At 35.4% G+C, this 22,448-nt stretch overlaps 1 protein-coding gene and 1 non-coding gene across 3 annotated transcripts in view; one reads left to right on the top strand and one right to left on the bottom strand.

Annotated features, from left to right (window-relative positions):
- Window positions 1-22,448, bottom strand: part of SEMA3D (semaphorin 3D) — a 203,459-nt gene that overhangs the window by 80,094 nt on the left and 100,917 nt on the right. For both annotated transcript variants that reach the window (XM_059396942.1, XM_059396943.1), the window contains exons 4-5: window positions 9,068-9,130; window positions 898-1,017 (exon numbers count right to left, since the gene is read on the bottom strand). In XM_059396942.1, coding sequence (XP_059252925.1) covers window positions 898-1,017; window positions 9,068-9,130 — 183 coding nt within the window. The remainder of the gene's footprint in view (window positions 1-897; window positions 1,018-9,067; window positions 9,131-22,448) is intronic.
- On the top strand, window positions 14,675-14,779 carry LOC132017044 (U6 spliceosomal RNA). The gene has a single exon (XR_009404128.1). It is a non-coding gene; the product is annotated as a U6 spliceosomal RNA (small nuclear RNA).

Genomic DNA, 22,448 nt, shown 5'->3' with positions numbered 1-22,448 from the left:
GAAACAATTTAGAGTATGTACTCTAAAGCCCAGTTGGGCATGCTTGATCTAGAGACAGCTTTGGTTCAATTCCTTGCCAAACCACTTATTAGCTGGATGATTTTAGGCATGTTATTTAATTCCACTGAGACTCCATTTTTACTAACTTGTAAGTTGGGAGTTATAAAGGTACTAACTTCAATTAAGAACTTTGTGAAATTTCAAAGAGACAATCCATGTAACGTGCCTGGCACAGTCCAAGATGCAAAGAAGTCACTTTAATGTATTAGCTATTCATTAAATTACTGAAATCTACATGTTTGCCATTTATTAAAATGTTCATTGATAGCTGGAATATAGTACTCTTAATTTAGTGCATCTTTATTTGTACTACGGCAATTTGGCATGGCAGAAATAATGAGTTCAGTGTGCTAATGACTATATAATTTTAAGAAAATAATTAAAATTCTCTGGACTTAGCGTGCACCACTGTCACCGTATGTAACAGGTCAAATTTGCTGGACGGGAAAAATGAAATTATTTATAAGATACAATTCCACTGCGAGGTTGTGTGGGATTTGGATTTTTACTAAGAGCAACCAGTATAGACCTAATTACAATGGAAACTCAAGAGAAAATAAAGACATACATGGAGCCCATAGAAAACAAACACTTGAAACATTTTACACTTTTAATTTTGATCATCTCATTAAAAAAACTTCTAATAAAAAACTTTTTATTGGGTAGATAAAGTGTGTAATCAAAATGACAATCTATAAGGTGCCTGGGAACCTGAGTTCTTATGATTCATAAACTATATGATACACACTTTATATTCAAATCTGCCTGTTTTATGTCAAAGACATTAAGTGACAAGATATTATAACTAATTGTTTTCATGCTATTTCATTATATTACCTCCTTGTAGACTCCAAGATCAATATAACCACATATTGGATGAAATGCTCCAGTTCCACACACATAAAGATGAGTTTTGTTATAGGGTTGAAGTACACGGATGAAATTTGCACATTCTGTCTATTGGACATAAAAAAAAATTAAAGCATTAGCACGCGATTCACGTTTTTGAAAAATTATCATTCATACCACCTGTTTTCCAAGTAGATAAATCATTAAGAAAAACAATAGAAATGAAAATGATTTATAAGACATGCTTAAATATCTGACTTAGCGAAAGAGGCAAAACAAACTAGAAACTGTGGCTTAAATGAGTGACTGAAGCTTTTTTGAAGTTTTACAGGTGTTGAACTAATCAGAAAGCTAGAATGCACATCTCCACGGTATTCAGCAGGGCCTAGAGAATGGATGTCAACAGAATGAGATATCCACACCTTCTTTCAGGAATTACCTAAGAACAAAACCTGTCATGTTCTCATGTTCCCACATTTTTATCCCGCATAGATCCTACTGTTGACAACATCAACCGTCTCAGCTACACTGAACAAAACACAAACACACTTGTGTATTCCCATGTATGTATTCCATTCTTATTGGATGGAATGCCCTACCACTTTATTCCCATCTATTTTCAATGTTACAGAGCATTTAAGATTTAATTTATGTTTATTTCAAGAGTCTTTTGTTTTTCCCACCCATTTTCTAACACCAAGTCAAATTTTTAAAGGGATTTTTATATTTCTGCCCATTTTGCATGTGCTTGGTCCTAAAAATATATCTTGTATTATTATTTTTACTTATCTTGATTCCAATCTATATAAAATATCAATATCCCTGTGGCTATTCAGATTTTAGAGTGAAAACCTATGCCCGCCTATTTGTCGTACAGAGTTCCTAGTCTCTAGGATTTTCGTGGGCCAGGTAGCCTTGCAATTTTATGTCTCAAGAATTCATAGATCCCAATTAATAAAATGTGCACATTCTAACGCAGAAGAATGTTACAATGAATTAATGGTATCTTCTGTTCTCTGCTTTCCTATAAACAAAGCAGTTGCTTAAAACTGCCTGAAGGGACCGTATCATTATCGGTCTCCAAGAGAGCTACACAAGTCAAGAAAGTTTCTTTCACAGATAGGCAGACTTAGTCCTCTTGAGGCTGGGCGGGGGGTGGGGGGGTGGGAGTGGGGGCACTTCTAAGAATGTGCAAATTACACTATAGACATCTTTATTATCTTGAATATTTTCATATATTTTGTGTATGTTCTCAAACATTCATTATATGCAGTCTCTTAAGAAATGAACACTTCAAATTCACTAAGACAGTTTTCTGGCAAATAGTCTTGTTTAACAAAATCCTTATTATATCAGTTTTCACCTTTCTGTCAAGGTGTTTGATGGAGAGAATTTATTTTCTGTTTGCACAAAGGCACCACGGGGTTCTAGCTTCATATTCTTTAACATCATGTTAGGCAATCTCCAACGAAAATCGAATTCAGATAGTACATATGTCATACTCATGACTTAGAACAAATTATAGAGACACAGTAATATGAGAAAAGCCAAGGCAAAGGGTTTAAAAATGTCTGTGGTCACCAGATCAACTGTAATGACGGCTTCATCACTAGAATGAGAGGTTTTAAAATTCTTCAGCTTTTATTTTACTCACTCATGCTCACTGAAGGAACTTTTATTTCTTGGTCGTCCCCCTCCCCTCCCCGCCTCACCATGAAGCCCTTTATACAAGGGTGAGATCTATACCAGGAACAGGACACAGGGAGGGGAAGAGTAGAATTACACTGCTGGAGTGAGGAGGGACTGACTCGCTGCCCATTATTTCATCATTTTTAAAAAAGCTATTTTAACAAATAGTCATAGAATTTAGAGGGTAATTGTGATGAAGGGAGCACATGTGTCCTCTAAAACTCAGGGGTTGAAACCCTAAGCCCCGCAGTGGGATGGTAACAGGAGGTGGGGCCTTTTGGAGATAATTAGCTTTCCAAAAAGACCCCGAGATGAGGATCATCATGATGGGAAGAGACAGAACTCTCTTTCTGCCTTTATCCCCCTCCTTCCCTTTCTCTCTCTCTCTCCCTCTCTCTCTCTCTCTCTGTGCCAGGTGAAGATAAAACAGGATGATGGTCATCTGCAAGCCAGGAAGAGAATTTTCATCAAGCACCCAATCTTTTGGCACATTGGTCTTGAACCTCCCAGCCTCCAGTACTGTGAGAAATAAATGTTTGTTGTTTAAGCCACCTAGTTTTTGAGGTTTTTTTTACAGTAGCCCACGCTAACTATGACAGCAATTTTAAAAGATTCTGCAACAAGTATTTGTATAAAGAGATAAAGCCACTTCTTTTCCAGATTATAAATTATGGAGTCGGAAAGAGTGGGGACTATGAGAGACACAGCATTGTTTTTAAAAAGGCTAATAAGGTCCGGGGTGAAATTTTATACACAGAGGAGACATAATGTTACTGATTATAAAGAAAAAGCTCTGAATCACACCTAAAATATTTCACATCCTTTAACTTTTCTAGGAGTACCTTATGAAAACGCAGCCAGCCCTGGAAAGTAATTTATTATGTTAGTTTTCTGACTTGGTGAGATATTCACTAGGATTTATGACATTCCTCCTCCTCCCAGATTGGGCTGACATGGACCAGAATAATTTATGGGTGAACCCTGAATTGTCTGACAGTTTACAGAAAAGTCAGTTCTGCTCCAACTGTTCTGTAGTGAATTTGAGAGAGGGTAACTCTCAAAGCAGCCTGGAGGCAAGGGAAAGGCAATAGTTGCCTGAAGGAGAAGAAAGCTGGGAACAGATCCTGCAAGATGGAGTTTTGCTTAAATAGCAGGAGCAATGATTAACTTGATTTAACTCAACTTAGCGACCTGCATGGGTATTCATGGCAGTGTAATTCCGTGAGGCATGAGAAAAGATAATTTTGAGAAGCAGCTTTTTTAACTTTTCCCGAAAGCTGGCTAATTTGTTAGCTATTCCCTACAACTCCAAGTGTGGTTGCATGTGAGCGAACATTTCAATTTAGGGAGTAATATGCTCAAATTTGGAAAAATATGAATTTCTCCTTCCTTCCTTATTCTTCCCACCTACTTCCCCCCCACCTACTAGTACTTCCATCAGAAGAAAGAGAAAATTTAAAACTAGTATCAACTTTTCGATTCTCTCAAGTAATGCTTCAATATTTTACCTCACATATACATTTACAAAATGAAATTAAATAAATAAGACATATGTAAAACTGAATAAATATTATGTATTAACACTTGGAATTTTAGTTTCACCCTAGATATGGTGGGGGGGGAAGCAACACATAAATGCATCAATTTTAATTCTCTAGATTTATATATAGTCCAATTAAATCTAATTCAGCTTTATATATATTCTGATAACTAATTTATAATTGCCAATTTTAATTTATTTAGGTTATATGTTGAGAGACACTCATGACTTAGGTATCAAGTTTGTTTTTATTTTTAGTGTATTTTGCAGAATATAGTGATCATTAAACATTTTTGGTCATTACCACAGACTTTGCACAGTGCTCCAGGGTCTAACAGACCTCAGAACAGAATCCAGTCTACAGAGTGTATGAGTGGTTAAACGGCTTAAGCAGCCACTCTTGATTTAGGCTTAGGTCATGATCTGAGGGTCCTGGGATCAAGCCCAGCTTTGCTCTATGCTCAGCGGGGGTCTGCTGGAAGATTTTTTTCTCTCCCTCTTCCTCGGCTCCTCCCCTGATAACACATGCATGCATTCTCTCTTTCTCAAAAAGAGATAAATTCTACACAGGTATGTGCTTAGGTCTTACAGTGTTGAGAATATTTTGATAAGTTGTCAACACTTCAAAATAAATACATAAAAATCCCCATATTACATTTCTCTCTTAAAAATGCGAGATCTAAAATAAAAGTTTCTACAGAGCAAAAACTAGCTGTTGTAGCAAGACAGAGGAAAATATTTTAAAGAAAAAAAGGAAAGTATGCCTATTAAAATATTTAAAAGTGGTTCAAAGGATCAAATTTATCCTATCAAATAGGATAATTGGGAAAAAATATTTTCAAGTAAGTTGATCACAAAGTAATAATATATTTTATACATATTTATATATCTTAAAACATGTATAATAATGATATAATAATATATATATGTTGAAATCTGTAAATAACCAGTAAGGAAAAAGAAAACACTAAAATTTAAAAATAAAGAAATTATAGGGATATGAAATTCCAAAAAATAAGCCCTAATTTTACAAATACATAAAATATTTAGGATTTATAGTGATGAAAGAACTTCAGGCAAAAATAACAAAAATAATTTTCTTTTTGTTGGCAAAGATTAAATACATTTATTTTATTCATTTACATTTTAGCAGTAAATATTAACCATATGTTATACCCACCATAATTAGTAAGGGTATGGCAAAATATACCCCCTCATGAACATGCACTGCTGGTTCAAGCACAAAAGGCATAAACGTTCTGGAGGGTAATTTTTGCAATGTGTATAAATAATTTTATACCCCCCCCAAAACCCCCAAATTATATCCTTGACCTGTAATTCTACTCAATAATCAAAGATGTTCTCAGTATTTACATATTAGATTTTTCATGTGACGCATCACTTATAATAGCTAAAAACTGGATATATACCAAACTTCTAACAATAGAGGATTGATGAAATAATATATAAAGGAATGCAGTGTGGCTATTAAAAGTTGTGTTATAAAAAGGAATTTAATGACATGGGAAAATGCTCATGGCAGTTTGCAAAGTGAAAAAAAAATGTTTTAGGGGACTATGTATACAATGATTTCATTCTGAAAAATAGTAAATAGATAAGATAGAAGAATAAACATCAAAATGTCACCAGCTATCTCTGGGCAGTGTTCATGGGGGAGGAGATATTTACGGATGACTTCCATGTAATTTGCAAACTTTCGACAAGGAGCACTTTGTTTTGCTTTTAGACGTTCTTTAAAAAAGAAGAAAGAAAGAATGTAATCACAGAAATTGGGAGATGGAGGATCCTTGAAGTCTACGGCATGTCTCCATTGACAAGGTAGTGTGCCTCTAGGGTTAAGATGACAAACACAACCCAGGCTACCCACATCCTGTGCGTTCTTTTGCCTGAACTGAGCTGTTGACTCCACTCTTTATAGTCAGGACTAAGGACATTTCTTTAGCGACTTTCTTTTGAATAATATTCTAAGCAGAAATAAAATACTATGAAATAGCTTCCTGTCACTATTTCCTTTCTTTGGACCAAACTGGAGACTGTGGTCCAGAAAGGGGAATAGTTCTCTTTTGTTTCCTCATCTTCCACTCCCTCCCCACGCCAATTAGTTAACTTTCATTACGGTAAATAATTCACTATTTTTCCAGTTATATAGTACCTTTGTGTAAAGGGACAGTCTTTCCAAACACTTGTTAATCCTAAAAACACTCTTGGGAAGTAGGTAAAAATTACTAGAGAGAAGGGAGGAGAGAGGGTAATGCCAAAGGTAATAAAGAGGTCAATAAAACCACACACTTGTCTCAGTTTTCTGTCGGCTGAAATCTGTGCAATGCTGTAAACTGAGGATCTCTGTTATGGGGACACTGAAGAGAGAAGGGATTTGAGGGGTACAGTTTGAGGGATAAAGTTTTCAGACCTTATACAGAGAGTTCAGACCTTTATGTGTAGATCACAGTGTTGTGTAACAGCATGGATTATGCGGCAAGACTTCTGGATTCAATTCCTGGCCTCGCTATTTACTAGATATATGATACTGGGCAAGACATTTAATTTTTCTGGCCTCAGTCTTCTCATCTATAAAAGGAGGGATAATAATAAAGTCTAGCATATGATATTGTTTTAAGGATTAAACAAGATTATAAAGCATTGGAAGCTGTTCCTAGAACATGGTAAGTGCTATAAAAGTGTTAGTATTTCTAAAATCAAAAAACACTATTATTTTAAAGATTAAAAAGATTAAACAGATTAAACAGAAGGAGACAGAGATATTATCCCTACATGAGTCAACATCAAATTCTACAGATTGCAGTACAAAGAGAAAAACTCTCCACATCTCTAGTCCTGGGCTGGTAGTAGGTGTGCTTGAAGGTTTAAGGTGATTATAGCTCCCAAATACAAACGAATTGCAGGAATAGGTTCCATATACTGGGTCCTACATGCTCTAGGATACCACCACCAGAGAAGTTTATCACCCTTTGCTTTAACTTAATAATAAGGGCAACTGAGTTACTATATAACTAGAACTAGTGAACATTCTGAAATGAGAACATTGTCACAAAACCTTCACTGATTGTTTGACCTTGAGTCTTTATTCCTCATGGGAACACTGACATTAGTTTATTGGAGGAAATTTAAACCACTTTTTCCTACTTGCCTCCTTTTTAAACAGTCAGTACTGGTATGACACAAAATATCAAAGTATTTGTGTTGTTATGGCATGTTTGTACTGTTATTAAAATAATTTTGAAAACTCTCATAATCAATGCATCTCTTTTTCCCCTACAGGTACAGAAAAAGGACTGAGGATTTGCAGACCTGAGCACCTGCTCAGTTAAGATATTAAACAGGGTGAAGAGATTAGAGATAAGACAGGAAGAAGACTGTGTTATAGAATAGCTTGATCTTTTTCATTTCAAGTAAAATAAATGCAAAAACTATTTCCTGTTTCCTTTATGCTAATAGCCCCTGATATATTTCTGTTAACATAAATGTGCCTGAAAAGATAGCATTTAATACTGAAAGAAAACAAAATAGGGCATAATCATAAGTTTCTTTCTTTTGTTTTGTTTTGATCATTTTGTGTTGCAGTGGTCGTTACTATGTGTTAAAAGCTCCATGACAGTAAAAACTGTATCTTTTCATACACATATTTATGTACATATTTAGGTTCTTAATAAATGTTTGTTGAATAAATAAATACATGAACAAATGGATGAGCAAACCAGCTGCCTCAAATTCTTAGTCTTCTAAACTTCCCCTCAATTATTAAGCATCATGTGTCATGTTGTTTTATTTTTGTCCCATTGATAAAGTGAGAATTTTTGTATCCAATTATGCTTTCCTCTAACACACACTCTTTGTTGTTATTAAATATAAAGGCATGGCTCAGCTTAATACCCCTGGGTTACTGTGTTTACAGCAACATTAGAGCCTGTTGCACAAGAAGCCTCAAGATATCCATGTTTCTGAAAAGTTTAGAACCTCTTTTCATCTTTAGTTATGTTCAGGAAGTCATTTATTTTGCCAAGAAGGAAAAAAAAAAAAAAGAGAGAGAAAGAGAGAGAGAGAGAGCGCACAATTCTTCCTATCACCACAGGGCAAGAAGTCAGGGCAGAACACAGAGCATCTGGCCTGAATCAGAACACTCCGATGAGGAGAAGAGGCAGAAAGCCACAGCACTCTTCCATCATTGCTGGAGATAAAACAGACAACACGATGTGGGGGAGAATGCAGGACAACTTGGACAATGTGAAAGCAATTCAGACAGGATGCCTCCGAAGCAATTAAGTAGGTCTCCTGTATCTATAGGTTTCCTTAAGGCAGCTTGAACCAGAAGTTTCTATTAGAACCTCAATATTTATCCTTTATAAGTTATTTCATATAGCTACGCTTAAGCGAATTTTAGAGTGAATTATTTCTAGTTCTTTTTCAGAATGTTATAATCCTTCTTAGTCTCTCTATAATGTCAGCTCTTGAAATTTTTCTTCTGGATGATACAAGTTTAATTTTAATCCAAATTAACTTAAATATCAATTGAATGTTTGTGATGCTAAAATACTCATGATTTTGTATGCATTTGCAAAATATAGGTATATAAATGAAAAATATACAATCCTATGGGTATATTTTTTATTTTTTTTAATATTTTAAGTGCATTTCTGAGATTTGTGTGAAGAAAAAAATGATATCCAGAATTAGCACTTTAGAAAGTCTAGTATTTCCAAATTTCTAAGAAGAATGGCATTCCATTTGCCAAGATAGAAATATTTTATATCTTCTTAATCTTTACACAGGATGCTAATGCAGTCTTAAAAATAATATACCAACACAATTAATTCAATAAAAACCAATATAAATATTTATTATCATATCAGTACCAGTTTAACAAAGATATTTTTAAAGTCTCATACTTACATTGGCATCTTTCCCAGCTAATTTACATAATTCCACCCGTTCTTTTGCAGCAGGCCAATAAATCTGTAAAACATTTCAAAGTGTGTCAGAATCTCAGTATCTAAAACACCCTACAATTCTAATCAGGGAAATGAGTGTTAAATTGAAGAGTGGATATCAAGCTAAAAGCATGTTGTTAGATATGATGTAAAAATCTTGAGATTCAGTTATTTTCCAAAGCCACCCTAAAAAATTTTCTAGGAAAAACTAGAGAACCATCCATTTGTATATTTCAATCTTTTAATTTAATATAGGTAGATTATGCTGAGAAGGCCATACAATCTTAACATGATGCCAGTAGAATTTCAGCATAGCATTTACTTAAGAGATTCTATTTAAGCTGTTTTTGGGTACTTACCCAGAGTAGTGGGGCATTATAAATGTGTACAGGGAAGTGCACGAAACAACACTTGTTACAAGCATTATTATCACGCCAAGTCAAAGATCAGTGTGGGTCTGCTGGCAAACGTAACATGTATGGAGCTCAGGCGCATCTGTCACTTAGTTAAACATTTTTGTCTGTATTATGTTATTTAAATTTCACAATGACCTCATTAGATGGCTGGGGTTACTCTCCCCATTTTCACATCAGAAAACTCATTCATACGGCCATTAAGTAACATGTCAAGTAACATGCCACAAACGTAGTCACCGGCAAAGCCAAAATATGACCCAAAGTCTGTCTGACCTAGTGGGTCTCAGTCACTACATAGTAATTATTATTTGGGGAAATGATTAAGGATGAGAGCAGCAAATCCCTTGGTTGGTAGCTTTTGATCATGTTTTAACCATCTTGAATTTATCCCACGTGTTTTCTTTCTTTCTTTCTTCCATTCTTTCTTTCTTCCTAACAAACTTTAGCAATTCTGTCAAGAAGGTATTGCAAAATAAGGCTCAAATAGTTACTTTACTCCATTAGCTTAAAGAAAGAAACATTGTGCTAAGCTACAGGCAAGAAGAAACAAGAAGAACTAACTCCCGAGTTGCTTATATGTTCCAAGAGTTCCTGACAAACTGATTATGTTTCTCACCAATGTTAGCAGAAAATGTCTTAACAGCTGAGGAAACAGGAAAATATCCTGAGGGAATGCACCAAAAGAGACTTGTTAAACGTGGAATTCACAAATGACTTAGAAGTCACAAGTATTTATATGGTATTATCTTCATAGTAAAACTTTAGGGTTTTATGGCTCTGAATAAAGAAGAATAGAGAATACCACTCAAACTCTCTTAATAGGCAAATTCAATAAAATTACTAAGATTTTAAAAAGAAGTAAGATTTTCCATCTAGAGCACATTTTAACAGGCTGCAAATTATGTCCAAAGGTATGCCTAGGCATCTCTAGCAAAATACAGGCAGAATGTTTAGAACCAGCAAGTACACTCAAGTGATGGGCTAACCTTGATGCGGCTCGTAAAAAGGACCTGAAGATGATATTTATTCAAAAATGGTTTAAATAATGGTAATTATGTGTTCACACAATTTTGAAAATTAGCAAGCCATAAAATACAACTAGACCACAGCAATAAAAATTAGCAATTTGTTGTCAGGTAAAAAAAGTACAATCCCCCAAATTACAAACAGAATGATCCCCTCAGAATAATGTTAAAAAAAAAAAAAAACCTTAAATAAAATAGACACTTTTAAGGTACGTGGGTAGATGGAATAAGTAAGTAAAAAGAACAAGAGAGTGATGAACACGGGATTCAGAGCAATGTTGCTCCAGACTGGAAAAAAGAAGGCTTACATGGTGGTAAGGAACAGCTATTTATCAGACCTTGGCTTTTGTTGGGGATGGTATTTCAGGAATTTAATGCATAATTTAAAACAGCTGTGTAATGCAGATTAGAGAATAAATTAATCAAAATGGGCCATGCACAGGCTGATGGACAATAGTCAATCATCTACCTAGAATCATGAGGTCCTAAATAAATGAATGAATGCAGAGTAAGCATAGAACACTGCGGTGGCTGGGAAAGTTGAAAGTTTCTTCCAGTTGCTTTTTAATTGTTTGTATATTTGCTTATTTTTTACCATTAGTAGCAAAAACACTGACGCCAGTCTCAAGTTATTTTTTTCTTGATGATTCATTTTTATTATTATTTTTAATTGTGGTAAAATGGACATAACATAAATTTTACCATCTTAACTATTTTTATAGTTCAGGACCATCAAGTATTTTCACTTCATGCAATCAATCTCCAAAACTGTAACTTGGTATTTGCTGATTCTTGAATATTATAGTGACTTTGTAATATTATAGTGATTCTTGAATATTATAATGATTTCATTGGACTTAAAACAAAGGGTATGCAGAATACATAGCCATGATCTGCCAATGCGTTTAACCATTAGTTCGTTTTACTTGGTCTCTAGATTAAAACTTCTTTGAGTCCTTAAAATATGTCAGATGCTAGTCTTTTCTGTTTTTTATGATAAATTTCAATCACATTTCAGAAATAAAGTTAGAACAAATAATTACAGATATTTGTTCTGATCTAAATATCATATTGGTATAAATTCTATAAAAAAAGAAAAGGAAAATACAGAATTCTTCTCTATTAAGTAAATAAGATTTAAAGAGGAGGAAGATTATCACAGGATTCTTTTTTTTTTTTTTTTTTAACCTTGAATCAGCTTACTGGGTAGTGAGTTAAAGCAAATCATGAGATAAATGTTTCTAATATTGATTTTGAATATATCTGTAGGGGCTTCAGGAAGGAGGGAGTTATTTAAAGAGTGATGAAATGTAGAAGCTATCCTTATGTCTTCTTTGAAATCTGAATGAAAGTTTCAAAGTTAGCACAAAGTGGGTATTGTTCACTAATTATTCCTTCAACACACACATAATTACAAAGGGACCTCTGTATGCCTGGCAAGGTGTGGCACTGAGTGAGGAAGATAGTTCTGTAAACAGAGAAGGTAACTGCATTTCTCCGGGAGATACAAAGTGAGCAGAGAGCTCAGAGGATGGAGTCACTGGGCTCAGGGGGCACCACAGGACCCCGAGTGGCTGACCAACATACAGAGCCCGACTATTGAGCCATTGTTTTCAATTACTTGCTCTTAATAGTTTCGACTCTAATTTTTTCTTAAAGACTTAACGCTAAAAACAGGAGTTGCAGATTCCTTTCTGCTCTTTGCAAAGGAATACAAATCTCTAAAAGATGTTTTAATGGTTTTGTTGTACACTTTCGGCTATTAATTTTAAGTCCTATAATTGTAAGTTGAATTGACTGTTAAGTCACATAATTATAAATTGAAATGTGTCATCCTACTTAATGAAGCAAAAAAACCTAAAATTACAAGCATCAGAGAATCAGGTTTTTGATTAGTGGGTAAATGTTTTACAAAGATACCTAAGCACTGAGAATTTGTTGAGCGCCAGAAACCAATTTTAAATAAATCTTCTAATTTCTGTTTATAAAGGATATTTTTTCCCAAAATGTAATCTCACTTTTCATCATTTACCTTTAATCCCATAATGTCTAGACCCTGTTAAAAATAGAAATTATCCTTTAATCATTATTATTGTACAGTAATTCAAGATAGTATCACAAAGATAATTTTATTTCTTAAGATAATGTAAGCCTTAAAAATAAAGATTCATTAAGATTAGACACTGGCTTATTTTGACACAATGCTGTCAAGAATTCAGGAATTGAAAATAGAATTACCTTAATGACAACAACCTAGGAGATATCTGATTGTCTTCCAGCCTCAAAACATTTACTTAAAAGGAGGTAAAAAGAATCATTGTAGTTGTGCCAATATTTAAAAGCTATCACTTTAATTATGATTTATAGCAGGATTTTCTTTTACTCACCACCTAGTCATTAGAATAAAGGGTCTTTTAAAAAATATTCCTTTTAATGCTTTGTTGGTAAAGACTTTAAAGAAGCAAAATTTCACTTAATTGAATTTAAAAATATAATCAAGCAAAACAATAAGTAAAAACAACAAAAAACCCATATACTTATATGGGGTTGGCAGAAAGATGTTCGAGTAATATTTCGGTTTTTCAGTAATGTTTTGAAATGGCATATATGTGACATACATATCACTATATCTCTATATACATAATAAAAGTCCTTCACGACTTTCATATTCTTCTAGTCAAATTGCGTGTATGCATATGTGCGTGTATATGTGCACTTGTGCACAATATGTGAGCGTTTGCATGTGTGCATATATGTGTGTATGTGTTTGTAGGTGGATGGAGAGGGAGAAGAGAGAGAGAGATGCACACAGAGATACATCCAGAGAGATGTTAACTCTGGTTACTAACTCTGATTGAGCACAGAATAACAGAATTCATGAATACTCCCAAGTTTCAGCTTGGTTTACACAAAAGCCCAATAAGGACCTGAGATCCACAGATTATTTCAGTACTGGGTATTATCATATTCAGTAGCCCTTATTATTTCAGTAAAAATACAGTGTCCACAAAATCCATAAAAATCCCTCTTGATAATTAGGTAACGTGAACAGTTTTGAAGCAGTGGTTTTTAATATTCTCATGACTTCCGAATTTATTGGCAGTAAAATGACATGTACATTTCCTTGCACTTCAGAGCATGGTACATGCAATGTCATGCTATATTAAAAGCTGTATGAGCAGGACAAACAAAACACATACCCCTAAAGTTGATGCAGCTGTACGACTCCCTTAGAAAGTTACCCGAGGATATTTTTCTTTCATTTATCAAAAAGAGACATACCAGAGGCAGAGAAGCTACTTGCGTAACTGCCATAATAATTGTCCTGAAGTATTGCCATGGAACGCTAGTTTTTTTTTTTTTAATTAACATATACTGTATTATTTGTTTCAGGGGGACAGGTCTGTGATTCATCAGTCTTACACAATTCACAGCACTCACCATAGCACATACCCTCCCCAGTGTCCATCTTCCAGCAACCCTCAGTTTGTTTCCTGAGATCAGGAGTCTCTTATGGTTTGTCTTCCTCTCTGGTTTCATTTTGAGGGAACACTAGTTCTTAATTAACATTGTATGATGTGCCAGAGACAGCTTGTAAGGCTATCGTTTTGGCAGACAGTAGACTTTGGAACATTGGTGCTTAGATACAAAGGATCTCAAATAGGTACAAAGCTTACCACTGCTCTCTCCACCCACATGGAGAACAGATGTCAGAAACCAAACATATCTTTTCTGTGGATCCAGATGAACAAGAATTTCTCTCAACATAATTATTCAGGGTGTAACTACTAATTGAACCGCTACTAAATAATTAGGGGTTGCAAATTAATTTTAATTTGTGTGCTAATCTTATAGATCAAGTTAGTAACAGAAAACTACTCTGGGAAACAAGTAAATAAATTTATAAAATTTCTGCACTTGGAAATGACAATTTATTGGTTAATGTTTCAAAACAAGTATGTCTGAAAAGTCAGTCTCCATATTCTATAATTTACTGATTTAACCGTGCTATTATATTTATGTTGTTTCCCTAACATTTCACAACTGAAATAGAATATTTCCAAAGGATTAATTTGTGTAAATTTCACTTAGAAGGATCAAATATTAACGTCTAAAAATATATATGTGGTCCTCACTGTGGCAGCACATTTACTAAATAGAATGATACACAGAAGATTAACATGGTACCTGTGCAAAGATGACACATAAACTCAATCCATATTATTATTTTTTGTTTAAATTTTTGTAAAGATTTTATTAATTTATTTGAAAGATAGCGAGAGAGATTGAGAGAGAGAGAGAAAATAAGCTGGGGGAGAAGCAGAGGGGCAAGCAGACTCAGTGTTCACCAGGGAACCTGTTGTGGGGTTTGATCCCAGGACCCCAACATCATGACTTAAGCCAAAGTCAGATGGCTCTGACTTAACTGACTGAGTCCCCACCTAAGTGCCCTCCAAATTGCTTTTTCTTTTTTTTTTTTAAGATTTTATTTTATTTGATAGAGATCACAAATAGGCAGGGAGGCAGGCATAGAGGGAGGGGGGAAGCAGGCTCTCTGCCAAGCAGAGAGCCCGATGCGGGACTCGATCTTAGAACCCTGGGACCATGACCGAGCTGAAGGCAGAGACTTTAACCCACTGAGCCACCCAGGTGCCCCCAAATTGTTTTATTTTTAAAGACTAAGAGTAAAAATACATACATGTATATATATAAATTTTTTCTTTCAGAGTTATAGAATATAGATTACAGTATAATAAGAGATCATTTTAATGAAATGAAAATTGTCCTCAGTGTCACTTTACATATGCTCAGTGGTTATAAAGTTACATTTTATGAGACAGGCCCTACTGACAAAGTTACATTTTAAACAAATTTTTAAAAGAGATTTAATATCAACTTCCTTATGAAAATATAATGGGAGTGGCATGCATTTAAAAATACAACCTATGATCTGATTATCTTATACTGATTTATTTGCTTATCTCTATCCAAAATCCAAAGTGTTTTTTGTTTTTTGTTGTTCTCTGAAGAAATTTTACTTCCTTTTGAATACAAACAGGTTAGAAAAACTCACAGGTAAAGGCTGAAATGTCTCTAACAATTATTGTTTCATTCATAATTTATAAAGCATATTAACAGTATCACCCGGTAAGGTGAAAATGTCAGGCACTTTATTTTTAATTATTTAATCTTAGGCAAGTTACAGAAACATTCAACTAATGAAAAGGCCTATAACAACATCTTAAGGAAATTCTGATTATATCTGCTCTTTATTCCATCTTTGGAGAAGCAATATGATTGACTCAAGTTAGCCAGTGTAAGGTCAGTCAAAGGGCCCTTGGCCTAATTCAGAGATGCCAAAATTGAAAGGAATACCCAGAAGGGAAAGTTACAACTTATTCATAAAACCTAATTACGGACAAAAATCCAGAGCCCTAAAAATGAAGATGGTTGTTTTTGTTTTGTTTTGTTTTGTTTTTATAGACAGGACCACAGCCCAAGTACCTTTTTTTTTTTTTTTTTTAAAAGATTTTATTTATTTATTTGACAGAGAGAGATCACAAGTAGGCAGAGAGGAAAGCAGAGAGAGAGAGAGGAGGAAGCAGGCTCCCCGCCGAGCAGAGAGCCCGATGTGGGACTCGATCCCAGGACCCTGAGATCATGACCTGAGCTGAGGGTAGAGGCTTAACCCACTGAACCACCCAGGCGCCCTGCAGATGGTTTTGAACAGTTGTAAAAAGAGTTGGGAAAATGTTGGCCTAAATGCCATATGGTAAAGGATTTGAAACAACCAAGCGAGTAAGGACTGCTCTGGGCTCCAGGAACGGAGAGAGGTAGGAGATCTGAGCTCAAAGAATGATGTCCTGAAAAATAAGGACAACAGAACTAAAAGTAGAGCTTGCATGGTTAAAACTGGCCGGGGTTGGAGAAGGGGCACGGAATTGTTATGGATGGGGAGATTTACTCTTAAGTTTGGGTATGATCTGCCCATGTACCTTCCTTCATGAATGAAGTCTTGAGTGAGACTTGACTCTCCCTTTTCCTTTTTAGGACTCAGCTCAAAGCCGATTTCACATTTAGCCTTCTTCCACCAAATGTCTCTGAATGCTAATACACTGGTGTTTATCATATCCATTGGGCACTTTCCTTTTGCAAGTAAATTGAGTTTGGGACCCTTTCCTGGGCATAAAGATCAATGGAATGCAATGGAACTAGAATAGTAAATTTGAGCCCCCACTTCACTGATCACCATATGATCACACTCCTATGTGGAATTTAAGAAACAAAACAAACAAGCATACAAGAAAAAGGAGAGAGAAGCAAACTAAGAAACCGAGTTTTCACTCCAGAGAACAAACTGGTGGTTACCATAGGGGAGGCGGTCATGGGGACGGGTGAAATAGGTGACGGGGATTATGGAGCACACACTTGTTTGATGAGCCCAGGCTGGTGTGTGGAAGTGCTGAATTAGTATATCACACGCCTGAAACTAATATTACACTCTATGTTAATTACCTGGAATTGAAGTAGAAACTTTGAATGAATGAATGAATGAATGAATAAAGTTGGGTCCCCCCCCCCTCCGCCCAGGATTATCACCACAGTTTTTAACAACACTTATGTGATATTTTCTTATTTGTTTCCTTTTTTGGTCTCTATCGAACACTCCTTTTAGAAACTGGAGAACAGAGACCTAACCAGTTTTATTTTCCACTGGATGCCCAGCATCTGGAAGAGTGCTAGAGACAGGGTAGGAGCTCAAAAATCATATATTGCAAGAAGTGAGAGGAATGTTATTGTATCACGATACCTAAAAGCAGTTTTAGGAAACCCATGAATGGACTAGTAGTTTTGAATTTGTGCTGCAGTCACATGTGAATGGGAGTGCAATTATGCTTGTGGATAGATTTATAATTCTGTATGACATACAGTCGCAGTCTTCATTCCCTTCCTAAGTGTACAACTTAAATAAATGACTCACTGAAGTTTAGTGACTACCGATCTTGAGTGACAAAGAACATTGCTTCTACTTCCTACTCTCTTTAGTACCTGGCACAGTATCACATGCGTAGTAAGCACTCAATAATTATTGAAAAGTGATCTGCAAAGTTTCTCTTAAAATTAGAGATAGGAAAGGAGTTCTTGTGAGAGTTCTGGCAGAAATCTGACCACATCCTGATAGTCCGTGACAGTGACCAGATGGGACCAGCCCATGGGCACCCAGGCTGGGTAGCCAACACGTCCATGAACGAGGTGATTGTTTTACCTCTACAGTTACTAGAAAGCATGTGCTTCACAGGCCCTGGGAACAGATTAATCATCATGAAACTAAGCAGGGTGCCGTATCACAAAAGTTAACTTATTGGGATGTCCACATGGTTTCCAACGTTTATATTTTCTTAATTTCAAATATTAACTAAGAATAAAAAAGGTGGCAATTTTCTTTTTATCAATCCCTTTGATTTTAAATGAGCAGATATTTATTCTGAGACTTTCTCCCTAAATAATAAATTTATAGGGCAAAGCATTAGAGGGGACTGTCCTATTCAGCCATGATGTGAGTTAGAACTGGAGTCAGAAGGTCATTCAGACTTATAAAAGCCTTTCTGCCTTTACTCAGTATAAAACAAGCAAATGCAGGATCTTCATGTATGAAAACCCTCTTGTTTTAGACTTCCTTGAGGAAAGGGAAATAACAAAGCTCTTTTCATGCATGCTATGCGAGAGGGTGTTTAAACATTCCACTAAAAAATTATTGTATTTAAAATTACAAACTCACTTAGCTTGGTTATTTTCTTAATATAAGTGCTTAAAAATAGGGGCACAGTGATGAACTTTAAGTAACTTAATTTTTATAATCACATATTGAGTTGATGTTAAATAAGGAGAAAAATAGTACAAAAATTGCATTATGACTGTTAAGTGGAAGAAAAACAACTGTCACATTTATAAACATGGAATTGCCTTACTAACATTTTGTTAAAAAGAAAATAAAAAACAATCTTCTTAACGTAAGCAAGTTCTAGGTTAAGTGTTTAATATTTATGTTTATCCAATGTTTTCTTTTAAATAATTCTGATTATTTTGTGGTTAAACAACCAGCAGAGTCAAGTTCTGAAGCAAATGTGGGGACCTAAATTTTAGCAAGGCAAAACGAAGTTGTGTCAACTTATTCCACAAAAATATGGGTTTATGTTAGGTAGACTGGGTAATGTATATATTGCTTTTGTACAGTGATTTTTCATTTTAAAATCCATAGGAAAACTTCCCTCCCCCTGAAACATATTTAGGAGTTTTTATATTAAAAAGCAAACATAAATTACTTTAAACATAAAAATTATAAGTATTCTACTGCTTTTTCCTTGAAAACTATAAGGTTAATTAATAAGTTTTAGGTTTTTGGTAGGGCTCATTAAAAGATCTCACTTAACACAGCAACTCTTTGAACATTTTATTTTATTTGTTAATATTTTTTTTAAAGGTATTTATTTATTTATTTATTTATTTATTTGAGAGAGAGAGAGAGAGAGAGAGCATGAGCGGGGGCGGGGGGGGGTGGGGCAGAAGGACATGGAGAATCAAGCTCCCAGAGAGCAGGGAATCCTATGTGGGTGATACCAGAACCCTAGGATTATGACTTGAGCTGAAGGCAGATGGACTGAGCCACCCAGGTAACTCTGAACATTTTATTTTTAAAAATTTTTTTAAAAGATTTTATTTATTTATTTATTTGACAGAGATAGATCACAAGTAGGCAGAGAGGCAGGCAGAGAGAGAGAGCGAGAAGCAGGCTCCCTGCTGAGCAGAGAGCCCAATGTGGGACTCGATTCCAGGACCCTGAGATCGTGACCTGAGCCAAAGGCAGAGGCCTTAACCCACTGAGCCACTCAGGTGGCCCCACCATGAACATTTTAGATATAATATTTAATTTTGGCACAAATGAGTATTAAGAGAAATGATTTTTTAATTAGTTAAAAAGGAGCAAAGATGATTAAGTATTATCTCAAAATGAAAGAAAACCATTTGAAGATCAATTTCGAAGATCATTGAAAAATGGAATCAGATTCCAACAGAAATCATGCAAAACAATATGTAAAACAGCATATGTTTTGTTTGAGGCTCTACTAGTCAAAAGGCAAATAATACTACGAAGAACATTAACATTTTTCTTTCGGTTGCCTCTATGGTTCTAGTTTGTATACTTCAGGAATGATATATAAGAAGGATGCCCATTAAATCTGGAGGTAAAACAACATCCTTTTGAGGGTTCATTTTTTGGCTTTGGCAGGAAGGCAAAATGTTAAAAGAGAAGTTTTAGCTGAACAAAAATTCAAAAATGAAATGCTAGGTCAAGAAGCAAAAATTCCTTATGTAGGCAGCCAAGAATCCTATAGATAATTTCACCCATGTTTGGCTGTAAATACTCGGAAACTGGAGATTAGAAAGCTTTTTCCTTTCCCTAGAGAAGGATATTTCACCTGAGACGGGTCTATAATTTGTCCTACAACCCCCAGTGTGAGGAGTAGGTGCCAGGAAAGGAATTCTGATAGGACCTCAAGAAGCACCTGCTATTAGACATGCAGTTGGTTGGAGCATTCTAGATTAATGTCTAAAGGTGAGAGAAAGCCTGACAAGCTGCAGGGAAAACAGAGACCAGACTCAGTGGCTATACTGACATCAGGCTGAACTTCTAGAGTGTGTCCAGGAAAAGACACATGATGGCTTTCCAGGGAACAGATGGAAGCCATGCTCGCTCAAAAATGGGATGGCATGAGGTCACCTTAGGTCTTGTTCAAGAATGTTGAGCGAAAAAACTTCAGAAGTTAATACCTCATTAAAGTGCAATCCATCTTAGGATAAAAAATGGGAATATACCAGTCAGAGAAGAAATGTAGTCACACTTATCCAGAGAACTGTGAGGGAAAGAACTCCAGAAAGAGGAAATTCCCCCCAAAACTCACCAAGATGCCATTGAAAGAAAAGTCACCTTTAAACATCTGACAAGGCCAGAAAGTTGAGAAGTGAGGTCCCTTTGATAATGACAGTAGAGTAGACACTTGTCCAAAGCCCTCTCCTCTTCCCTTCTTCTGATTTGACTAGAGGGGTCATAAACTGTGTTTAACAAGCTTCAGGAAGAGAAGGAGTGCTAGGTAGGGACAAAGACAAATCTCTGAACACCCCCCTGCCGGGAGTCTTCCCTCACAAGGCATGTTCAAACAGGAACAGGTAGAAGAATCAGAGGTTTGATGTTACATGAGGTTAAAAGTTTTATTACATCAGACCAGGCCTTTTAATTGCTGGATAACAACTGCATGTACTACCTTAGAGTAACCCCGAAAACCATGGTAGCCTGCTGGAGTTACCAGACAGGTCTGGAGAAGAGTTCCACAGAATAGATGAAAGAATTGCAGGAGGTAAAATAAAGTTGTTTATTATTACACTCATTGAGTTGATATACCAGTCGCTATTGGGTTATAGGTAAAATAAACAATAACTATAGTCTCAGAGTAAGTTTATTTCTCATTGATCTTCATATGTCTGCTTCTATAGCCCACTTGAGAAAGAAAAAAGAGGAGAGAGAGAGAGAGAGTGAGTGAGAAGCAAAGGAAACCAAGAATAAATCCTTGAATAATATGAATACAAAAGAAATACTTAATTTAATAAATCATCCCCTTTGTGACCTGTTTGCTTACATCTTGATTTAGAGGCTCACTCCACCCATGCATGGTTTGAAATGCTTCTAAAGTGAGTAACGTTTTCAGATAGAAAGATCCCAACAATTCATTAACTCAGAAGTCCAAGTAACTAAGTTCGGTCACTAGGAAGTATCCCCAGGGTCCCTGGGTGATACTGTCTGTTAAATGTCCCACTCTTGGCTTCGGCTCAGGTCTGATCTCAGGGTCATGAGTTTGAGCCCTGCGTCAAGCTCTGCGCTTAACGAGGAGTGTACTTGAGTTTCTCTCTTCTTCTCTCTGTTCCCCCTTACTCACTCTTTCTCTCTCTCTAAAATTAATAAATAAATATATATTTTTAAAAAAGCCTCCCAAGTTTTACTTCTACAATGCATATAGTTGGTTTCCACCCAAAGACAGATAAAACAAAATCAAAGGAATATTATTTAGGGTATAATTCTGTTAAGATATATATTCAATGATGCTTAAGTGGTATTTGTTATTTTATTTAAAAAATATGTTCTCTGCATATTATTTAGTGGATAATGCTAACTACTCATACTACAGAGTAATTATGTAGTCTTTAATTCTTTCAGTTAATTATATTCTTACTCCCAACAACCTCAGCCCACCAATTCTTACAATATTGAAGGAAGAAAACTTACAGAGTATAAGAAAATCTGAAGAGATCTGCAGAAGACCAGAGTTCATAAAGCTTACATACATTAGAGAGTAACAGAGAACTTTCATTGTGGCAGATGAACTCTCACATAAGCAAGAAAAGTAAAGTTCAGCTGATTTTTTGACCTTCACCATGTAGGGTGTTGAAAAATGAATTACCTCAAGGATGTTTTCTCATAATGAATACTTTCCAAGGCTATGTCCTAAAAGAAAAATAAATCCTGCCAGATAAGTTCCTTGCAGAACTATCTAATCTTCATAATTCTCCCCAAATAGGCAACATATACTTTTCCTTTTGACTGGCTGAAGAAACATCTGTTTGCCTCAGGTAGCCTTAGTTAATGAGAAAAGTGTGAGTCCCTAAATAATTTTTTTTGTCCAGAAAACTTGTTTTCTATTCCCTCTCTGTAAATGCAATGATCAATGTAATTGATTCCTGCACATTTCTTCTGCTTGAGGTAATTGATTGATGTAAGCACCTATTTTAAGTTCAAAAATGGGAATTGACATATTTCAGGCCAATGAGATGTGAGGGTTCAAGAAAGGTC

The sequence above is a fragment of the Mustela nigripes genome, chromosome 4 (genome assembly GCF_022355385.1).
Source record: "Mustela nigripes isolate SB6536 chromosome 4, MUSNIG.SB6536, whole genome shotgun sequence".
NCBI lineage: Eukaryota > Metazoa > Chordata > Mammalia > Carnivora > Mustelidae > Mustela > Mustela nigripes.
The sequence above is the reverse complement of the archived record's forward strand: the minus strand, read 5'-3'. Positions and strand labels throughout refer to the sequence as shown.